This window comes from Myotis myotis, unplaced genomic scaffold (assembly GCF_014108235.1).
Source record: "Myotis myotis isolate mMyoMyo1 unplaced genomic scaffold, mMyoMyo1.p scaffold_m19_p_18, whole genome shotgun sequence".
Classification (NCBI taxonomy): Eukaryota; Metazoa; Chordata; class Mammalia; order Chiroptera; family Vespertilionidae; genus Myotis; species Myotis myotis.
Window position 1 is genome coordinate 20317243 of NW_023416322.1, and position 23208 is coordinate 20340450.

The 23208-nt window shown below is 35.2% G+C and overlaps 1 protein-coding gene across 4 annotated transcripts in view; it reads right to left on the bottom strand.

Moving 5' to 3' along the window:
• XPR1 (xenotropic and polytropic retrovirus receptor 1) overlaps window positions 1-23208 on the bottom strand; it is a 106379-nt gene that overhangs the window by 17274 nt on the left and 65897 nt on the right. For 3 of the 4 annotated variants that reach the window (XM_036343168.1, XM_036343169.1, XM_036343171.1), the window contains 7 exons: window positions 22105-22254; window positions 21683-21766; window positions 20362-20443; window positions 14095-14285; window positions 13725-13904; window positions 9927-10098; window positions 8589-8783 (listed from right to left, as the gene is read on the bottom strand). In XM_036343168.1, coding sequence (XP_036199061.1) covers window positions 8589-8783; window positions 9927-10098; window positions 13725-13904; window positions 14095-14285; window positions 20362-20443; window positions 21683-21766; window positions 22105-22254 — 1054 coding nt within the window. The remainder of the gene's footprint in view (window positions 1-8588; window positions 8784-9926; window positions 10099-13724; window positions 13905-14094; window positions 14286-20361; window positions 20444-21682; window positions 21767-22104; window positions 22255-23208) is intronic. The other variant, XM_036343170.1, reaches the window with a different exon arrangement.

Genomic DNA, 23208 nt, shown 5'->3' on the forward strand with positions numbered 1-23208 from the left:
CAGTAGGAAATCAGAGGAAGTAGCATTTGAGTTATTTCTAGAAGGATAAATAAATAGTACTACAAAAGTCAGGCAGATGAGGCAAGGCCATTCAAGGCTAAAGGAAGATAATGAAAGTGCAAGGTGTGTTTGAGAAGCTGCAAATAATCTAAACGTAGTGTGGGTGAAACACAGAAGGCGTAGGGCAGCGGTTCTCAACCTGTGGGTCACGACTCCTTTGGCGGTCGATTGACCCTTTCACAGGGGTCGCCTAAGACCATCCTGCACATCAGATATTTACATTACGATTCAGAACAGTAACAACATTACAGTTATGAAGTAGCAACGAAAATAATTTTATTGTTGGGTCACAACATGAGGAACTGTATTTAAAGGGCCAGAAGGTTGAGAACCACTGGTGTAGGGGATGGGTATGACTTGAAATGAGGCAGGAAAAGATATTTTGTATCTAACTATGGAATGCCTTTTTGGACCTTAGGATCAGAACTATATTTTAGAAAAATAACTGTTTGGCAGGATGCTTGCATCAGAATTAGTTAGTTGGTTAAAAAACACACACACAGATATCTCAGAGCTCCAGTGTTGTGTTGTCAGTTTGTACCAGCTCATGAGAATCAATAGTTAAATTTTCAAAAACTTTCTAAGTTTGGCTGGTAAACACAGTCATTATTAAAAATTAAATTACATAAACTTGCAATTAGTTATATTAAAAACAAAGATAATAAAAACTCAAAATTCGTCACTTCCTAATCATCTTACTAAATTTTGCTATTATTATTTTTAGGTTATATATTTAGTTTACCAAATGATGGGAACACTATACAACGTTATATATCTTTTCTCAACATTCAATGTTATCATCTTAATAGCTTGAAACTGGCTATGGTGGAAGTATTTATACCATGGAAATTACCAAGCACTGCATATAAGTCGCGCCCCCACCTGCTCCCACCAGAGAGCTGCTTTATTAAATATACAGCAGCACAAACTATCAGTTTCTCCTGGGAAGTCAGTGGTAGGAAAAAGAAACAATTATTTTTTAAAATAGCCCACAAGCGATTCTAGTGAACAAACTTGGATTAAAAAAATACATTTTCAGGTTTAAATTACTTCCACAAAAACTTTTTTTCATCAAAAGCAATGTGGTTGAATATTTATACTACAACATTGTGTAATATTAATCATCAACCTAAATGCCTAACAAAACTTTTTTTTATTTAGGTGTAGTTGGATGTGTTCTGACATACCTGTTTACCTCGTTCTATTGATAGAGAGGTCTAGCTTAGTAATGTAATTCAATTATTAGCATCATGGTTGCATTTTTTAAAAAATCCTATCACTCATCTACTATGATTTGCAAAGAATAAAGCAAACTTAGCAACTTAACGAAATTCACGCTCTTCTCATATTTTCAAAACCAGATCAACACAAGAGATTAAGACAAGCAATTTAGCCTTAACTGGTTTGGCTCAGTGGATAGAGGTCGGCCTGCGGACTGAAGGGTCCCAGGTTCGATTCTGGTCAGGGGCATGTACCTTGGCTGCGGGCACATCCCCAGTGGGGAGTGTGCAGGAGGCAGCTGATCGATGTTTCTCTCTCATCAATATTTCTAACTCTCTATCCCTATCCCTTCCTCTCTGTAAAAAATCAATAAAATATATATTTAAAAAAAAAAAGACAAGCAATTTAGTTGTAAATTATAATACAGTATTTGCAACTCTTTTTTTAAATTGAACGCTTACCATGTGTCAAGTGTTTTACATATAATATCTCATTTACTTTAGACAACAATTTTGTTTGCTAGAAAAAGTAATGAATTGAGAATACAGTAAAAGATACATGCATCAAGAAGTAACAAAATGAGCATTTCTCAAATTAAGTATAAGTAATATCAAGTCTTATTAATGAAAGCTGATTTTCTTTACTAATTACTGAAATCACTGAGTTCAAATTATTGTATAAAAGGAGATTATTGGGGAAATGTAAAAGCAATGTGCTAATTTTCTTTAATTTCTCTTAGATTTTTAATTATAAGCCCTATCCTTAGAGTATAATTCTTAAAATGGTACAATGAGTCAAATGCCTCCCTCCTTTCTAAGACTATATTATTTCTATGAAATATACACAAGGACTTACTTTAAAAAAACACAAATATTTTAACAAAGTATTTTGTAATAACTAATGTTTTATCTTATGAACTTCTTCAAACGATGGTTAACATACACCTGATCTACATATGCTAGGATAAGAGCTGGTCTCTTTTGAATTATTACCCTTATTTGATCTTTCCCATCTCCCAAATGAGGAGTGCTTCCCCCTGAAATCATCTGCCTTCATTGGTATTCAGAAGCTGTACTGGAAAAATATTATCACTTTAGGCAAGCAATTATATCTAATTCTCTCTTGGCTAACTTTGGTAGCCTACTTTAATGATGTTCAGAATCACAGAAAATCAAGTCATTGCTATTCTACCCCTGAGCTTCTATTACACACCTGCCATGTTAGAAGCATAATTCACACTAGACATATTTATGGTAATGACATCTACTGAATCTAAAACAAAGAAAAATAAGGTTCTTAGAGTTTTGTACCCACAGCCATCATAGGAACGGTAAAGCAAAATAATTTGCTAGGAAAAGTGCTAAGAAAGAAATCAGAAAAATTACACATGGAAGTCACTCTAAACCATGCTTCAGGGTGGATATTTTAAAAGTAAAAAAATTGGCAATGTGTGAAGAGAAAGTGAACAGTATTATTTTCAACCCAAACCTTTCTATTTTGGTAATAGCTTATTTGAAATTAAATAAGAAAACAAACACCATTTTCAAAGCCCAAAGATATATAGGTAAGCTGAGTTATGAATGAGCTTGACATCCAACAAATCTTAGTTCTAGTCTTATTGCCCAACTAATCAAACCACTAAATTATGAAAATAATATGGCTCTCTGAAAATTAATGGATATAGATACTTTCCTAATCTTCAGGTGATCTTAGTTAATACATATGGTCATATGTATTACCCTTTCTCAGGTGATCATTATATTTATTGTCAGGGCAGGCCAGACAGACATTAAAAATTTGAGATACTTTCAATAATAAGCCAAAAATAAAAACATTTACCCAAATGATTTGTATGTCTTTTAAAAAATTAATAGAATAAAAGTTTCCCTAGAGAATATTTTTAAAATGAGTGTTTCTATTTTATGTATAATAAGACTAAAATTTGGAAATTCAGGCATAGTGGCCCATTATTCAAGGTAGAAATAGAGTAACCAACTGGCCATACCCAGAGAGGAAGCACTTCAGGACTATGTGTGCTCACTCAAACAATGAAACGACTATTTGCACTGAAGGCACTGAACTACTGCTGAGGAATCCTTATTAGGGAGCACAGCACCCCTTCCAGAATATTAAACATGAAGGGATCTAGAAGGGACCTGGGCACTAGGAAACAACAAGCAAACATAAATGAACTCAGCAAAGACTGTTTTCCCCAAGTATTTGTAAAAGTGTAATTGCAAATGCTTGTTAGCATACTCTCCCAATAAAATTTAAAGTAAAATATGAAGCATTTTTAAAAGAAGCTTTTTCTTCTTTATATTTGGAGAACAACAAAGAGTAAATTACACTATGAGTGTATGAATACTTTAGAATATTAGACACTGTAAATGAAAAACAGAAACTCTAATGAAGCACTCTCTCCCCATCAACGGGGTAGAGATGACAACACAATGGCCTTTTCTATTATTGTACCTCCCACAGGCTTTTCCTTGCCAAAGCCAAAAAACCTCAAGGACACACAAAAACCATTTAAAACACTCTTCCAATCCCAAATCCAACAAAAACTTGTAGGAGTTGGCATCAAATTTAGGCTTGTAATAAAATGTGAATTCTTAAAATATGGAGATTGGCTGCTAACTAAATCTTTGCTTGGCTAAACCTTTGCTTCTAAAATCAATGATGGAAAAGAAAATATACTGAAATGTTTAAAATGTGTTTCCTTCTCACTGCAACAAGTGAGGGCTACCTGCAATATTATCATACACAGACTCCCTAAAATGGGCCTAAACCACCTTCCTCACGTTTTAAAAAATTATTCTAGGTACAGAGTTCATTTTTGTGCCTCTGCTTTTACAAATTATGCAGATAAACTAAGACATATCTTTTTTGCTGCTATTGTCCATCTTCACCTGAGGATATTTTCCTATTGATTTTTAGAAAGAGTGGAAGGGAGGAGGATAAATAGAGAGAAAGAAAAACATCGATGTGAGAGACACATCGATTGGTTGCTCCCACATGTGCCCCGACTGGGGCTGGGGATCGACCTACAATTTTACATGACCTTGACCGGAATCAAACCCACGACCTATCCACTGAGCCAAAATGGCTAGGGCAAACTAAGACATGTCTTTGAAAAATATCTTAAAAATTCCCTGATGCTGTTACTATGGTACCTCCTGTGGGCTAGTTCTCTGAAAAGACTCAGAGTTTGAACAAGGTTACTTCACCATCTTCTATCCATCCCCCATCATAAAACATATCCTTTGCAATAATAGCGCATACACAATAGAAAAAGATCTACCTCATTAACCATTCAGATTCTATTCTTTTGGCCCAATAATTATTTCCAAAATTTATGTTTTCTCCTGCATTTTCTCTTAGAATACAGAAATCAAATGCTACTTTTGATCATCACTCAATGTTAAATTTTCTGTCATTGGTCCCTCTGAGTTGTCTTTTCAAATTTTCCCCCTCTGTTTTAGGCCTTTTTTTGGGGGTGGGGGGGGGGTGGGGGGAGGAGTGATATAAATATTTAATATATAGCAACTACAAAAAGTGTTTTTCTTTAAATTTAGGGATATGATTAAGATATATAACCAATGGCCTGTCTAAAAAATGCTTGTGTTTTAAAAAAATTTGACTGGGGCATGTGAATCAAGTTCAGTGAGTAAACATGTGTTACTTGTACAAAAAGCCAAATACATTCCTAATTGATACTTGCCCCATACAAGCCCAAGGTGATCATAAGGGTTTCTTTTAGAAAGACTTGACACACATATTCCAGCTTTATACAGCAAAGATAACTGTATTTCATTTAATGATAAATTCCAATTATGTAGCAAATTAGAGTATATAAAGTGATTTCAAGTGAATTACCACCTTATTTAATCCTTACAGGGAGGCTAGGGGACTGTCAAGGGCGGGGGGGAAAAAAGGACACATATGTAATACCCTTTGTAATACTTTAAGCAAAAAAAAAAAATCCTTACAAATGGTTAAGTATGCCAAATAGACATTATTATTTATACTTTAAAGGTGTGGTTTTGTCTGGGGAGAGAAATAAACAAACAGCCTTAGGCCAAAGATAAACAGAAATACTTCCAGCACTCACAAATTACATGGCCTTGGGCAAAACACATAATGAAATAACTGGAATCCTCCTTAATTCAATATAAACAATAGGATATAGGTTAACCTCTGGGAAGTCGGCTCTGTACTTCCCATCCTGAAGCCTAAAGGCTGGGTTAGAGATTTGTGCTGTATTGTAGGCTGTTCAGTTACCTTGCTTATCTCTTTACCCTTTATTTTAATGCTTTTAAAAAATTGTTATCATGGTAAAAAATACATAAGCATAAAATTTACCATCTTAACCATTTCTAAGGTGTGCAGTTCAGAAGTTTTACGTAAAATCACATTGTCGTGCAACCAATTTATCCTTTCACTTGATTATTTCTCCTACTAGATTATAAATTCTTAAGGGCAAGAATTTGTTTTGTTTGTAGCTCTATTTTTAGTGCCTAGCACAACCTGACTCATAGCATATTCTCAATAATATTAAATGGTGCTTGCTCAACCTCTCTCTCTATGCACCACCTACCCACCCAACTTAGAACTGAGAAGTGAGATGTTTACCCAGGAGTATATCTAAATATGCTCATTTTAAGTCAGAACTTTTTCTGATAGGGCCAACTGGTTTTCTAATTAGGGTAGTAGTATATGGCAGATATTCTCCATAAATTGGATGAGTAGAACCTGCAATTCCAAGGCTTGTTTTCAAAAATACATTTAAAAGTAATTAATCAAAAAATGCTGCATTGACAAACATTACTGAAATTAATAATATTTTTATTTTCCTAATTGATCTTGAGTATGTCTGGCTAACCAGGGAGCCTCTAAAATTAAATATCATATGATTGATCCTACTCAAACTTTTTAGTATACTGTCCAGAAACAGAAAGTGAATGACTCTAGTGATTAGTTAGCAAATCCTTTTTTATTCAGTTTATGTTCAATTCCTTACTTTATTCAGTTTATTTTCAACAAAAAAATCTTTGAGAGATCACTAAAAATAGTTATGATGATATACTACTATGCAAATTTTTGGTCATAAAACTCAGGATTTGTTAAAAAAACACTGATATTGTAACAACAAAACTTTCATTCTCATGTGTATACCTATGTTAACAAAGTTTCTCAGAGTTTACCTGTATAAAAACTGAAAAATGCAATAGTAATAAGTAATATAAATTTCTCATATAGAGATTTTGTGTAACAATCATTAAAATTTGTAATACATTTATAATGTTATTTTGATCAACTATAGATAATAATCAGGGCAATGAAAATTATAAAAGAGGAAGAAAAAAGTTTAATTTCTATATACATGTCAGACAAAATTCATTAAAACATAAAAATATATTACATTAAAGTTCAGTGGGAAACATATAAAATTTCTAACTATTTAAAGAGTTGCTTCATTTAAAAAAAGAAGTCATGGTAAGTATTATGCTTCTATATTTAAATTACTTGGATACATTTAATAGGAACATTTAGCAGTTTTGTTTTAAAAGTACACTGGAAACTACATTTTTTGGTTATTATTTAAACTTAAGATAAAAAAGTTCAGGTGTAAACTTAAAAATATCCAAGAAGTAATATAGTTTAAATAATAATTATTTAAAATAATAAAATAAAATTATAGTTTAAAAAATTATTTGAAGGGGTACCTGAGCAAAAAAAGTCTGAAGACCATAATACTATCCAAACTACTGTTTCTAGCCTTAGGTTTTTAGATTTAGAGTGTTTGCAAATTTAAGGAATTCAGCTTTTCAGTTTCTTAATAAATGGTATCAGGACTATTTTTATCCAGTATGCGAGAAAAGTAAAGGGTTCTTGAGTCATACAGTACTACTTATCAAATTAGTTGCCTGATTTACAAATTCTCTAGTAATAACCTGTAGTAAAAACTAAATCATGATGCATGCCTGAACTGAGTAAGAGCATTCCTCATCAAGAGCTAAAATTGTAAGAGTTCTGAAAAGGTGTTTCTCATTGAGGTACTTACATTCTCATCTAACAAGAGAGCCTACACAGTAGTAAAGGTTATTGGCTGCATTACCAATAGTACTGTAATCACAGAATCTACTGCAAAAACTGGAAGTATGTTACCCAACTGGTGTGGCTCAGTGGTTGAGTGTTGGCCCATGAACCAGGAGGTCACAGGTTCGATTCCCGGTTAGGGTACATGCCTGGGTTGCAGGCTCAATTTCCAGTAGGGGGCATGCAGGAGGCAGCAGATGGAATCAAAGTTTCTATCTCTCAATCCCTCTCCCTTCCTTTCTCTGAAATCAATAAAAATATATTTTTAAAAAAACTTTTTTTTAAGTGCAATTATGACATAAAGTGTTCTGGGGACCAAATTGCAAGCCTTACAAAAAACAAAAAACACCACCCTAATCTTTCATTACCATTAGACACACTTTAGATAAGTAGCAATTCTAAAACACTAAGGCTCCTAAAATACAGTGCCTCAAAAAAAAAACAATCACTGAAAAAATTTTACAAAAAAAATTTATCCAATTATTTAAAAAGAATGGTAATAGTTTCAATTAGTAACATTTCTTTACCATCAATTGATGAGAGAATGCAGGCTCTAAGGGTGGGCTGATACTTATTTAAATAGACAAAGGAAGAATACATTTTAGTAAAAGGAAGCAAGATCTTTGATAGATTGTTCTTCAAAAAAGGTTAAAAATTCAAAAGCCGTGACTGCATGTGGCTCAGAACTAAAAGCTTTTTTCTCCTCCCAACAGAAGAGCAGTCTCAAGTAATAACTGGTTGCCATGGAGATAGGAAACTAGAGAGATCAGAGAACTCAATTTGCAGTTAAATGGGCTGGAAACACTCCTTACAACTTGGTGAAGGAAAGTGATTAAAAATATACATGATTGCCAGAGGGACTCTTTTCCACCTAGCATTTCCCAACCTCATTAATGAACAAGTCTAAAAAAAACAAATGAAAACCAAAGGTGTTCACATAGACTGAACCCATTAAACATAATTCAGGATTTCAAATGTTATCACAAACCCTTCTATTCCAGATGACTTTGATTCTTTTTAATGGTACTTGTTAGTAAATATTGGAATGAGACTAAAATTATGTTCAAGAACAAATTCGTATAGGTGAGGGGACTAGAACTTCAGTGTAAAAAAACACAACAACTGGAAAAGCATGCAGAGGAAGGAACAGATTCAAGTAGTAAAAATAAGGGTTTTTAAAAATCTCTTCAGAGTCAGTCATAGAATACCTTTGTGAGTGCTGTAAAGGGCTGCAAATGTCACCATGAAGAAAGTTGTAGAGTATTTCCCAGCATTAACTAAATGAGGAAAGGCCCTTTTTGTGTCTCGGTATCGGCGTAGGCACTGGATGAAGCGAAGCCAAGCAGGAATGCACTGAACAATGGCCCGAACACCATATGTATATTTGTGGCAAATTTCTAGGTCTGTGAAGATTTCAAAGAACAAAAGATTACAATAAAAGAAATAACTTGTTCACATCATTTCGTCATATGCTATAACCACTAGCAAGTCCATGAAAGCAAAGAGCCTGGGTTTCAGAATCACTTTCTTCTTTGCAACTATTTTAGTATCAAACTTTTTAGTGGTAAGGAAGCCTAGGAGAGAAGGTAAAATACTTAGGAAGGACCTAGTGGGAAAACCCACCCTCACAGGTTTCTGACTATCTCTTCTGGAATCACTTTCTTTGGAGTGTGGTAAAACCATAATAAAATTAGAAGTTGAGTATATTAGTCAAAGAGAAAAAAAATTAGCTCTGTCTCAAACACCTGGAAAACGTACAAATATCACTGATGACTCCAGTCAATTTCATGACCTCCAAACCATTATAATATATCTACTATAGGTTATTCATGCACCTGTACTCTTTTTTTTTTTTAAACTAAGAGCAAAATTTGTATTAGTAAATGAGAAGGAATTGATAAATTAATTTTTCTTCAAATTCTGGGGATGTGATCAACCTACAATACAGTTGTCATCTACTGGCAATCAATGAAAATGTGTTGGCACTGGCTTCATTAATTTTTGTTAGTCAGATGGTACATAAGCTATCTAAATTTGGTGTTTGTTATTAAGGCAAAATTCCTTAATAACTTGAACTCATGGTATAAACTAAGAGTGGGAAAAAGAGCCAGAAGAAAAACAAGATTCCCAGTAAGATTAAAAAAAAAAAAAAATAGACTAATGACTATCTCAAAGCACTCGATCCAATTCTAAATAATAATTTTTTTTGATCATTAAAAAAAGCAATACCATGATGGCAATTGTTGGCACTAAAGCATTTGTGATATAAGTACCAATGTACTGGGACTTTTTTTTTTAAGTTTTAGAATTCTTTAAGTGTAAGTTGTAAATCTCTTGGCAAATGAATGGCTAAAATCATAACATAATTTAAGAGCCAAAGTATATCAGATAAAGAGATTGCTAAAAAAGTGCCAAGTACATTTAATTAAGTTTGTAACATTATTGGATGAGTTTTCATGATGATCTTAAATGTCTTAGTTATCATTCCCAATATTTTTTGGTGTACTTTGGCAGTTCAGTAGTGTGGATGTGCATTCATACTCTACCTTTTGAATTATTTGGCAACAGGCCCCCACTTTCATCCCATTTGAGCTCAAAACTGTAGAAGCAGATCATATATTCCAGGTCCATTAGTATCACTGACAGGCTGTTCAGCTGATCAGCCAGCCAGAAATCAGCAAAGCCTACCTTATGGAAGGGGGCTGTAAATACTCGAAACTGGGAGAAAGGGAGAAAAAAAAAATGAAACAGAGAAATAAGAAAATTCACATTAAATTTCTCTAATTCATGTGTGACCACCCAACGTGATTACTTTAGCTCAGTGGTTCTCAACCTGTGGGTCGCGACCCCTTTAGGGGTCGAACGACCCTTTCATAGGGCTCGCCTAAGACCATCGGAAAACACATATATAATTACATATTGTTTTTGTGATTAATCAGTATGCTTTAATTATGTTCAAGTCACAATGAAAATACATCCTGCATATCAGATATTTACATTACGATTCATAACAGCAGCAAAATTACAGTTATGAAGTAGCAACAAAAATAATTTTATGGTTGGGGGTCACCACAACATGAGGAACTGTATTAAAGGGTCGTGGCATTAGGAAGGTTGAGAACCACTGCTTTAGCTGATAAAATGGAAACCAATGAACCAATCACAAACACAGGGACCTGGCACAGTGGCAAGGTTGAGAATTAGAAGTGAAGGGAATGAGTTGAATGCATAACAAAGAAAGGAAATAAAGCTGGGAGGGCAAGAATAACTACAGTTAGAAAATAGAGAGCAGAGAGATGTGAAGAGTTGAAATCGAAAGCAGAGAGCGGCAGAAGGTAGAAGCGCTGATAGAATGTCTAACATTAGGCTCTAAGGTAAATTTTGTAGGAGATCCATGTGTTATGATTATTTCTGGAATATTCTCCCATCTTAGCTGGGATGGAACTTTGCTAAATGAACACGAAGCTCTCCTTTGCCTATGAAGTATCGATAGAAAGGGAAAGATGGTGCAACTCATTGTTTGAAGCATGCCTTCTTCTCTAACCAAAGTCACTTTCATTTCACTAATGTCATGGTCTTTAAAAAGAGCTATATCCGAGAAATATAACTAGGGTGGAAACATTCTTGTAAATCTGCTAGAAATAAGTCTAAGAGTAAGTATTCTCAGATTTGAATTTAAGTAAGTTGACAGGTCAATTAATATTAAAACTATAAAAATTTTCTTGGTAACAATTATTACTACAAATATAACAAATCACAATGCTTCCTTCTGTATTTTAATGCTTCTGATAGTACATTTTATTCTATTATTTCTTCTTATTATATTACCATTGCCAACCTAGTCTATCAACAAGTCCTCATTTATTAGTACATAGCAGATGTATAGATAAATGACTACTCAATGGGGAATCATTCTGCTAATAAGAGTAACTTGTCATGCATGAATCACAGCTTACTATTTAAACAAACAATGATGCACTAGGGGAAATGCTCACTTAACACAATGTACACAACTATATTACTTTGTTATTGCAATGAGACAGTCATATTAATACCTGAGTTTTCTGAGTCTTTCAAACTTCATTTCAAAATAATTATATAGAGATTTCACAATAATTGAAGCAGGGAATAATAGATGTTTATAATCTCAAAGTTATATCCTTGTAACCAGAAGAATACTACATTTTTTAATGCAAGTAACAGTTATAAAACTCCACAAAATCTAGTAATAAAATGACAATCTCAAAATAAGAAAGGTAATCTTAATAATAAAAGGCTAATATGCAAATAAACCGAACGGTGGAACTACCAGTAGCTATGATGCACACTGACCACCAGGGGGCAGATGCTCAATACAGGAGCTGCCCCCTGGTGGTGAGTTCCCACAGGGGGTGTTCTGCTTAGCCAGAAGCAGGGCTCACAGCTGGTGAGTGCAGCAGCAGTGGCAGGAGTCTCTCCAGCCTCCACAGCAGTCAGACATTCCCCGAGGGCTCCCGGACTGCAAGAAAGTGCAGGCCAGGCTCAGGGACTTACCCCTACTCCCAACTCCTCCCCCACCCCCACCCCCCCCGCCCCGTGTGCGTGAATTTCATGCACCAGGCCTCTAGTCTAATAATATTGTACTAACTGGAAATTATTTTAGTATAGATTTCAAGAGGGAGAAAAATGGCTCACATTTTTCCCCTTTATTGTTGAAAGTATTATAGATATCCCCCTTTGTTTGTTTGTTTTCCCCACTGACCCCCTCCGCCACACACCCTCAAATATTTATCTTTTAAAAATATTCTAGATCAGTGGTCCGTGGACTACTGGTGGTCCATGAAGTCTGAAAGGTTGGCAACCACTAGTTTAAGGAAACCTTTGGAGTAGTGGTCGTCAACAGGTGGTTTGCGGACCACTGCTGGTCTGTGAGGCCCGAAAGGTTGGTGACCACTGTTCTAGATGATGATAAAACCTATTAATGGTAATGGCATACTTATAACTTATCAAAATACTCTTACAAATTTAAGTTCCATACTCAGAATTCAAACCCCAAATTAAGCCTAATGGTACTTAAAGAAAATTATTTGCTCTTTTATTTACATTTAATAAAATTGGAGAAAAAGAGGGAGGTTCTCAATTTGTGTTAAAAATTCAATTCTAGTGGGAAAAGAAATAAGAAATACAAATAAAAAACAATCAGATCCAGGTGCCTCCTCCAAAAAAAAATCAACTAATTTTGGGAGGAAAAATCAAGGAGATCTAGCCATTTTCTTTTCCTGATTGCTATTAATACTCATCTATATTCAAACATAGGTTGCTTTCTATTTGTTGAATGCTTATTATACTTTTTAAATAGGAAGGCCATACTTTATGTCTTTAGATTTAAAAAATTTAGTTAATGCTATATGTGGGAAAGTTTATTGCTATGAATAAAAACAAAAAAATCTAACCCTACGGGGCATACAAAAAGGGAATACACACAAAAAGTACAGTTTTCAAGCAAGTATAGTTTATCAAGTGAAAAAAAAAGTGAGGCAATAATTATGGGACTTCTGAAAGTATGTATAGAGAATGGTCAATTTAATTATTAATCTTTATTCTTCTGTTAGTTGTAATTCATAATTTAAGAAATAATTATATGAAAGCATCCCCAATTGATTTTCAGTATAGAGCTGGTTTAATTTAGGAGTAAGCATAAGTACCTTCCCAGAGCTAACTTTACACTATCACCAAAAAAATATAGCTACCATTTCTGCATGTCCTAATACTATATTCTATATCCTAATACTGAGACTACATGATTTTGCAATCATTAAGAAATACATAAAGTGGAAGAAGAAATGAAATTTATTTAAACAAAAATTAAAGTCAGCTTCTCAAATTAAACTTGGTGACCTGGCAAGATATTTCTATTGCTTTCAGAGAACCAATCTTTCATAAAATAAAAACGGTAGACTACTTACATCAATTTAACAGGAAAATAACAATTTTATCACTTTTTAAGAAAAGGAAATTTATAGCATTCTACATATTACCAGAGCTGATTAAATAATGAAGTAACTAAATTAATCATGAATTATTATTAATTAGCAAAATTATTTCAATATCTGGACACTTCATATTCCATTTTCAGAGGGAAAAATGCACTTGTGCTTTTGCCAAGAGGCTGCACTGTATATCATCAGGTGTAGCAGTCATATTGCATTCTTTGACTCTGGAGATGGGGCGCCACTCGCACAGATTACAATGTGAACCGTGCTTATGGAGCTGTGCAATAAAGCAGCCTGGGTTTCATCCTGGAGGAAGCCAATGACAAATACAGTATACCTCTCTAAAAATGATACACAAATTTTTGGACTTACCAGCAGTTTAAGCAGCCAAAACCGGGATTTATAGTAGAAAGTTTTGGTGGGGTTGATAAGAAAGAAAAACATAAATCCATAAAGGGCAAGTGGGTACACATATGTGGGGATGACACTAATTGGAGCAAAGAAGCATGCCAGAAGGCTCAGGCACCACAATATCCCAAGGAATCCAGCAATCTGATAAAGAATGGAAGAGACAAAAATTTTATTTTTGTCATTACTCAGAATCTCTTAAATAAAAGAAATGGAAGAAAAGTGTTATTAACTCAGTAGTCCTCTTTAAGAAGGTGGATTTCAGTGCCCACTAAACCAACTATATAGCTAATGCAAATTATATTTGTAGGACTTTATATCGTGCTTTGATTACCTCAAAGAGATGCTGATGAGACAAATTGCTTCTTGGATTAAGTTCAAAGATGAGCACATGATTTACTCCAGCCTGTCTCCAACCGTACGTGTTGATGCCCAGTAGGAAAAGGAATTCAATCAGAAGAAAGCCACCCCGATAGATTCTTATCAAGGGCCATATACTTCTATCTGCTTCAAGTTTAAATATAGCTGAAAGAATATAAATTAATTAGTTAGTTAGAATATTCATAATGTCCCCTTTATTGTCTTTTTTCTTAATTCTCAATGATATTGCCCTGGCATAGAAATTTTTATAAATAAACATAAATCTAGATTATCTCAAGAGCCTGTAAATTTGCTTCTAGGTTCTTTCCCATCTTCATTTCACTCTGCAAAATCCCACCAGAATAATTTTCCTAAAATTTGACTACTAGCATGTTAGTTCACCATCCCATTAGTTTGTTAAATTACAGAGAACCAAGGTAAAATAGTTTAGAACTATTTAGCATCAGTTCTGTCAGCTGGAGATTTCTGACATGACACAACTTCTTTGGTTTGGTTTTGCCCATCATTAAAGTGGATATGTAATACCTACCTCACTGAATTGCTGTGAAAATTAAAGGAAATAGTACACAGGATGGTAATGTGAAAATTGAAGTGATATAAATGACAGCAGTTAATACTTACAGAATGATTATAATGTGCTAAGGATTGTTCCCAGTATCTTTACATATAATAACTCATCTAATCCTCAATGGCTCTGTGAGTTAAAAACTATTATTGCTATTTGATTGATGAGAAAACTAGAGCAGTGACAGGTTAGGTAATTTTCTAAGGGTTAATAATCTAATATAAGGCAGAGTCAGGATTTTAACTCAGTTTTGCTTCAAAGCCCACACTCTTAACCACTACATTCTATTGTCCATATAAATGTTCGGTATCACTATTATTCTATAGCTCTCTAATAACATTCAAATACTTTAGCCTCCCAATTCAAGTTCTCCACAACCTGATCTCCAATTCATTTTTCCCAAAACTTATCTCATAGTACCCCTAAACATTTTAATTCTTATCATTTTATTATCCTTTTAACAAGTTCATGTTTCACATTCGCTTATGTTGCTCTGTATACATAAAATGGCCTTGCTCTTTCCAAAAATTCAAATTCTACTTAAGAGCCAGATCCTCATTTGTTCAGAAATTCACTGAACGAATGTTTCATTTTGAGCCTACTATGTGCCAAACGTTTCAATTTGGCTAATAATTTCTCAATTTTTCCAAATAACTATAAAATGTACTAGTAGTACCATACATTTAATATTTAATTATATACTACCTTATACACTTAATATAATCATTTATTATTTAACTTTGTATTCTCTATAGTACATAGCACATGTGATAATTTAAAAATACAGAGTGAATAAAGCTTTGCTTTGGAGTCAAATACAATAAACCAGATTTCAAACCCTAGCTACACTAGGGCAAATAATTTAATTTTTCTAAATCTCAGTTTCCTTGTCAATGGGGATAATATCTATTCTTAAAAGTTTAAGATGATTATTTGTGAACAACATACACTAAATGACTAAAACGAAGTTTGGCCAATTTTGAGTATTCAGTATACATCAGTTTCTTTTTCCTTTTACTTGAGAAAACTTCATTTTTTCCTTAATTTGACAAATATTTATTAGGTGTTTTATAGCACCTCCTTCTATGCCCAATCTAAGAGCTGGGGATTCAGTAATGAACAACAGACAAAACACCTGTCTCCAGAAACTTCTATTCTGTATAATATCAGATAGTGATTTTTTTTTTTTTGAAAAAAAAAAAATGTAGGGTAAGGAGATAAAGGGTGATGTTAGGTGATATTTTAGGTAGGGTGGTCAAGAAAACCTCTCAGGATGTGACATTTGTAGGCCATTTGCATTTCCTTAAGGAAACAGGGAATGAATAATGTGAATATCTGAAGAGATAGAACTCCAAGCAAAAGGAAAGTAAGAGTCCTACAACAGGTGTGAGCCTGGCGTGCTCCAGGAACAGGAAGAAGGCCGAGGCCACTATGATTGGAATAAATGAAAGTTAACGTGGTAAAAAGATAGCCAGGGGAAGATCAGGTCGGACTCTGAAGTACTTTGTCAAGATTTAAGCTTTTACTCTGATGTATGAAGTCAATGAATTTTACACATAAGTGACATGACCAGATTAATAATTTCAATGGGCTACTCTAACTGTTATGTGAAAAATAGACTGCAAAGAAACAAGTATGTTGTTACCATATCAAATTAAGGTTACTAGGAATCTACTAGAGGCCTGGTGCACAAAAATTTGTGCACTCGGGGGGGAGGGGGCTCCCTCAGCCCGGCCTGTGCCCTCTCGCAGTCTGGGACCCCTCGGGAGATAACGACCTGCTGGCTTAGGCCTGCTCCCAGGTGGCAGAGGGCAGGCCCAATCCCTAGGTGCAGCCCCTGGTCAGGCTCAGAGCAGGGCCAATTGGGGAGTTGGGGCGCCGCCCGGTCATACACAGAGCAGGGCGATCGGGAGGTTGTGATTCCATCCTCAGTCATGCTCAGGGTAGGGCCAATAGGGGGGTTGGGGCACCATCCCCTGTCAAACTCAAGGCAGGGTCGATTGGGAGGTTGTGGCGCCACCCCGTCATGCACAGAGCAGGGCCAATCAGGGGGTTGGGGCATTTCCCCCTGTCACTCACAGAGCAGGGCCCATCAGGGGGGTTGGGGCTCTGTACCCTGTCACGCACAGAGCAGGGCCAATCAGGGGGTTGGGGCGCAGCCCCCTGTCATGCACAGAGCAGGGCCCATCAGGGTGTTGGGGCGCCGCACCCTGTCACACACAGAGCCGCAGGGCGATCAGGGGGTTTGGGCACTGCCCCCGTCACGCTAATTCCGGTGCTGGGAGGCCTCGCGGCTCCGCTGATCCCGGTGCTGGGAAACATATTACCCTTTTACTATATAGGATAGAGGCCTGGTGCATGGGTGGGTGCCAGCTGGTTTGCCCTGAAGGGTGTCCTGGATCAGTGTGGGGGTCCCCACTGGGGTGCCTGGCCAGCCTGGGTGAGGGGATGATGGCTGTTTGCAGCTGGTCACACACCCTTCAGGGTGGGGGTCCCCACTGGGGTGCCTGGCCAGTCTGGGTGAGGGGCTGAGGGCTGTTTTCAGGCTGGGGGTGACTGAAGCTCCCAACTGCTCCTTTTTTTCTTTTTTTTTTTAATTCTGGGCCAGCTTTAGCTTTGAGGCTTGGCTCCAGCTCTTAGGCCTCCGCTGCTGAAAGTAGGTTTCTGGCCTTTGCTTACAACGTTGCGATCCTGTTGGCTGAAGCCCGGCAGGTTTCTGGGGTTTTGTTTAGCTTCTATGTTACATAGTTGCTTGCAGCTCAGAGGCCTGCAGCGACAGGCGGGAAACGTTGGAGTCCTCCATCACTGAAGCAAGCAAGCCTCATGTTAGTTTCAAGCTGCCTGGCTGCCGGCCGCCATCTTGGCTGACAGTTAATTTGCATATTGCCCTGATTAGCCAATGGGAAGGGTAGCGGTCGTACGCCAATTACCATGTTTCTCTTTTATTAGATAGGATAAGAGAAGTTTAAAAAAACCTAAACAGGTAATTTTTCATCTTCATGAAAGTAAAAATACATAAATTTCAGACAAATTATTACATAATCAGGTCATGTCCCTTTGAGAAACTACAGAAATTATGCACACAGTTTTTTGATGTAAATGTTTGAAAAAAGAATCGTGCTTGTACATGCATTACTATTGTTGTGTTTCTCTTTCAACACTGTTATCTTTTAAGCACCTGCTGGGAGATAAATAAGGATAGACAGCTGGCTTTAACTATATTTACCCTGCCTCTCCCCATACAAACACAAAGATCAAACAAAGAAGGGCTCTGAGGTGAGAGAACATAATACACAACACTAAATGCATAAACCACACAGTAAAAACAACTCCGAGTGTCTCACAAAAACTTAATCTATATTTACGAAAGAAAGAAAAAAACCCTCAACTTGTCCCTGAATTTTAAAAAACTTCTTTTCAATTCATTCACATAAAATGAATAAAGACATTTATTTATTCTTATGTCTTATTTAATGATGATGATAATACCATGTACAACTTGGGAATAAAAGAAAAAATTCCACATACAAATGACTAAGGTTTACCCTATAGAAAAAACAACTCCCAGCACACACACCATGTATACTGATGTAGTGCTTCGCATCCAAAAACATGTTTTACTCACATTTCTTAGCTGAATTCTATGAACTGACCTCAAGCTATATTTTCATTCTTATCACCTAATAATACTCTTCTTTACCCTAGCTGAATATATCACTTCTCTCCTTCATTATTCACTCCCTCCTCCTACACCCCATCCTCTACCCTGGCCAACTAAAATTAAAATCTCTGCTTATTTTTCTCCTCTTGAAATGTCTCCCATTCCATCAATGTCCAGTATAAATTTCATTTCTAAATGAAAGAATGTATGTATGCTTATATATCATTTAATTTCATCTTGGTCCTTTCTTTTCCATCTATTCAAACTTCCACCAACATTTTTTTAATATTGTCCCTACTATGTCCCAGGCAGTGTTCTAGGTGCTGGAGATACAACGGTGAACAGGAGAAATAAATGGCCAAGCATCAAGGAACTTACATTCCAGTGGGAAAACAGATATCAAGAAATATAAATATGAAATATTACGCCATGTACTTACAAGTGCTCTGAAGAAAACTAATGTAGGCTAAAGGGACAGAACAAGCTATTCTAGAGGTGATCAGGAAAGGCCTTCCTGGGGGAGGTGGCATTTGAATAGAGAGCATATGATGAAGTGAGGAAATAAGCATAGACAATTCGGGGAAGAGCCTTTTAGGCAATTGCAAGGGCCTGTAGATGGGAATGAGCTCAGAGTGTTCAAAGAATAGTGACAACACAAGAGTGACTGAAAACAGAGTGAAACTGGATGTGGGAAGGATGACAGGATGTAAAGCCAGAAAGGCCCAGAGGGGCGAGATCCTGTAGGGTTTTAGAGACCATAATATGAAATTTCAATTATGTTGTGAGAAGCCATTACTGGGTTTCGAAGAGGAGACTGATATGATCTAACTTATTATTTTTAAAAAGACCATGGAGGCAAAAGTGGCTGAAGGGAGACAAGTTTAGAAGGCCACTGCAATATATTAAGGATGGCAATGGTAGAGGTGGTCAGATTCAGAATATATTTTGAATACAGAGCAATACAGAGACATGACGAGGGAAAAGAAAGGCTAACGGTTTTTGGCCTGAGAAACTGATGAAAGGTATTGATATACAGAAGAGAAAGTATATTTGAGGGTAAAAAGAAATCTGTCCATGTAATTTTGAGATGCCTATTTGGCATCCAAGTAACCAATGAGATAGCATTCAGAGAAAAGAGTATATCTACTTGGGAGTCACTAGTATATAAATGATATTTATGCCCACAGGTTTGAATAAGATTGCCTTATTCAAATACATGTAGACAGAGAAAGAGATTTGAGGATTGAGCCCAGTAGTATTTCCCAACATTCAGATGTCACAAGGAAAAAGAAAAAAACAGCTAGCAAAGGAGACTGGGAAAGAACTGCCAGCTAAGTATAATAGAAAAACCAGCAGAGTATGGTTTCTCAGCAAAATCAATTGAAGAAAAAGTTTTAAGGAGTGACTGACAATGTCAAGTGCTTCTGTTGGGAGGTTTAGTAAGATTGTGCCTCTGTTGCTGTTATATCATTTCTTGATGTTGGGAGTGCACTTGCTTCTAGCAATTCCTTCTACTTCTTTCTAAGTTTTAACTTCTATAGAATAGGAAATTATACAACCATGCTTCTTAAAATTCTATGTAAAGTAATTGTAAATAGATTCTGGAAAAAATGTGAAAGTGTCCAAAAAGCAAAGTAAATAAATCAGTACATAATTTGTGATATCTTATTTATTCTCATCTGTGATCAAGGTAGCTGAGGTTCTTGATGACTGAACACTGAAAAAGTGTGAAGAAATTGTACATAAACACTAAAAAATAATGGAGAATAAGAAGTCATCAACTAATAATCTTTTAAAGGATAATATAACAAAGGGAAAAACAAACCAAAACAAATGACTTTCCCCACCCCCACTTATTTATAAAAACAAGAAATTTAGCCTTAACAGATTTCTCTTTCAGTAGCTTTAGTAGTTTGGTAGTAGCTTTGACAGAAGAACAGAATATGACATATGTACTTGTAAAAATAATTTACTTCAATATTTAAACTACTTACCGGCAAGCACAAGGGTAACATTCAGTACAATGAATATTCCACAAAATAAGCCAACTCTAAAAGTAGTCCATGCTGGTGCAGGCTGTGGACAGAAAAACAGAATTTGGGGTATAGGACAAAATATTAAGTACATTTAGTATATGCTGTCATTAATCAATAACATGAACCTCAAAGTTCTATCAGGAAAATAAAAATATTTTATGATTTGAATTTTTAGGAATCTGAACCAGAGACTCATCCCTCATCATTCTATAATACCAGTACAGAGATGCCAATTATTTGAATTCTCTTACAGAAATCTGAGTCACTAAATAAACAAAATTATAATTTTAGGCATCAAATTATAAATACTCTGATTTTCTTACAGAAGAGATTTAGTGTAATTTAGAAGTCTTGAACATCTTTTTGTCATACTTACACCTAAATATTTCATATTTTAATTATAAATAGCATTATTTTTAAAATATGAATTTCCAATTGTACATGATGGTATGTAGAAATAGAATTGATAGTTATATATTGATCTTGGATTCAGCAACTTTGCTAAACTCACTTACTAGTTCTAGTAGTTAATCTATCTATATTCATTAGATTTTGAGGTCATCATGTCATGAGCAATAAAAATACCCCATCAGTTTTACTTCTTTCTTTCTAATCTGAATGCCTCTTATTTCTTTTTCTTATGTGACTGTACTGGCTATAAGCTCCAGTACAATGTTGAAGAGAAGTAAGTATCTTATTTTGTTCTTAGTTAGGAAGAAAGCATTCAGTGTTTTACCATTAAGTATGATATTAGTTGTAGGTTTTTCATAAATGTCTTTTATTAGAATGAAATAAGAAAGCTCTGTCATTGATTTCTATTACATTGTGGTCAGAGAACATACTTGCTATGATTTAAATCCTTTTTAGTTTATTGAGACTTGTTTTATGACACAGAAGATAATTTTTTTTGCTATAATGAATATAATTTAATAAATGCATTTTTTAGGTGTAACTATTACATTTTGGCTGAAGTTGTGTAGTAGCCCAGCACATCTGACACCCCAATCATCAAATACACATCTCATCTTTCGGTAAGATCACAAAGTTAGCATGTCAATAAAAATAAACAAGAGAAATATAGGATAAGAAGAGGTAGGTGGGAAAACATAATTCATTATGAAGTGTGATCTGCTATCTAATTTTTAAATTAAAAAAAAGTATTAACTACTTAAAAATTTTGAACCATTTTTTAAAGTAATGAAATAGGTATATTTTATCAGCTAAATAGATTGTATTCATTATTCAATTGGCAAAACCAAACAACTGGAAAAATACTAACCTGAGCAGCTCCCAAAGGGGGAACACGTAAACGCTTCATAGCTTTTTGTCTGTCACCATCTTCAAGTTCATTGGTCACTACAGCCTAGAAAGACACATTATTAAATTTTTTTAATCCTTCCCCCAACAATATGTTTATTGATTTTAGAGAGAGTAAGGGGGGGAAGGAGAGAGAGAAGGAGAGAGAAACACTATTGTGAGAGAGAAACATTGATCAGCTGCCTCCTGTTTGAACCCTAACAGGGGATTGAACCTGCAACCAGGCATGTGCCCTGACCAGGAATCGATCAGGTGACCTCTTGGTTCCTGGGCCAATGCTCAACTGCTGAGCCACTTTGACTAGGCAAAAGGAAGAATTATTTCATTAAAAGTAAAACATGTAACATACTGAAAATATTTGGTATATGAGTGAGATTACTGTACCTCAGTTTCAGAGATGAGCTGATTGATTTTCTTGCATGTATAAAATGGGGCCACTTCTACATGAGCTACTCGCCAATCTGCTCCACGAGATGTTTCCAGGATCTTGTCATGCTTTTTAAGGATTTTTCGAAACCCTGTAAAATTCAGATTCTACAGAAAGAAGTGAGAAACACTACTATAATTTCCAGCACCATAAAAGGTGAAAAGAAATAAGCACTATATGTAGACAGAGCTTACCAAGGGAAATGGCAATGTTTTCATAAAAGCATTTACTGAAAGGATAAGACTCTATTTTATTTATTCATTTCAAGATAGTATGTTATCAGTAATAAAAAGAAACCCTAAATATAAACCCTATTATTTCTATTCCAAGTAAATTAATGGAAGTTCTAAACTCAAAACATTTTTATTTCCATTTTCTTATGAACAATTGTTCTCAAAATAGCTACTTTATATTATTTTGAGTCTTTGATTAAAAGAATATTTTCAGAAAATATTTCAGATTTTTCATGCACTGAATACATTTATAAGTTCTCTGCTATTTGAAGGACTGGTATAGGTATGCATTTCTCCACTACTCCTATGCAAGCATGTACAAACCAGCATGGAAAATCAAAGATTACCTATTTCTCTTAACTTTCATTTTGCTTTCATACATTCTCAGTTAAGGGAAGGGAATGCAAAGAAGAATCAGTAGTAATGAAGTGATCACTCTTACAGGGTTTAGCTGATAATGATGGAAGCTGGTATTTTCCCTCCATTTCTACATCAAAATCCTACTTTTCTACATTCTCAAATTCTGTTGTTTGATCAACATGCAAAAAAAGCAGGAAACCATGCGTTTGCAAGGTTCTTTAAACTAGAGGTCTCCAAATTTTCTGAACATATATCCCCATTAGTAAAAAAAAAAAAAAAAAAAAAAAAAATGAACACTCACTCCAAACTAAGTCTTTGCTTGTTTGCTTATAATTTTTTTCTCATACTTTAATGAATCATCTTAAATTTTTCTTGGGGTGCATACACCATGACTTGAAGACTGCATTCCATCAACTTTTCGTTCTCCTGATTCTCAAAATAAATGTCTTCTTATAGAATAAACAACCC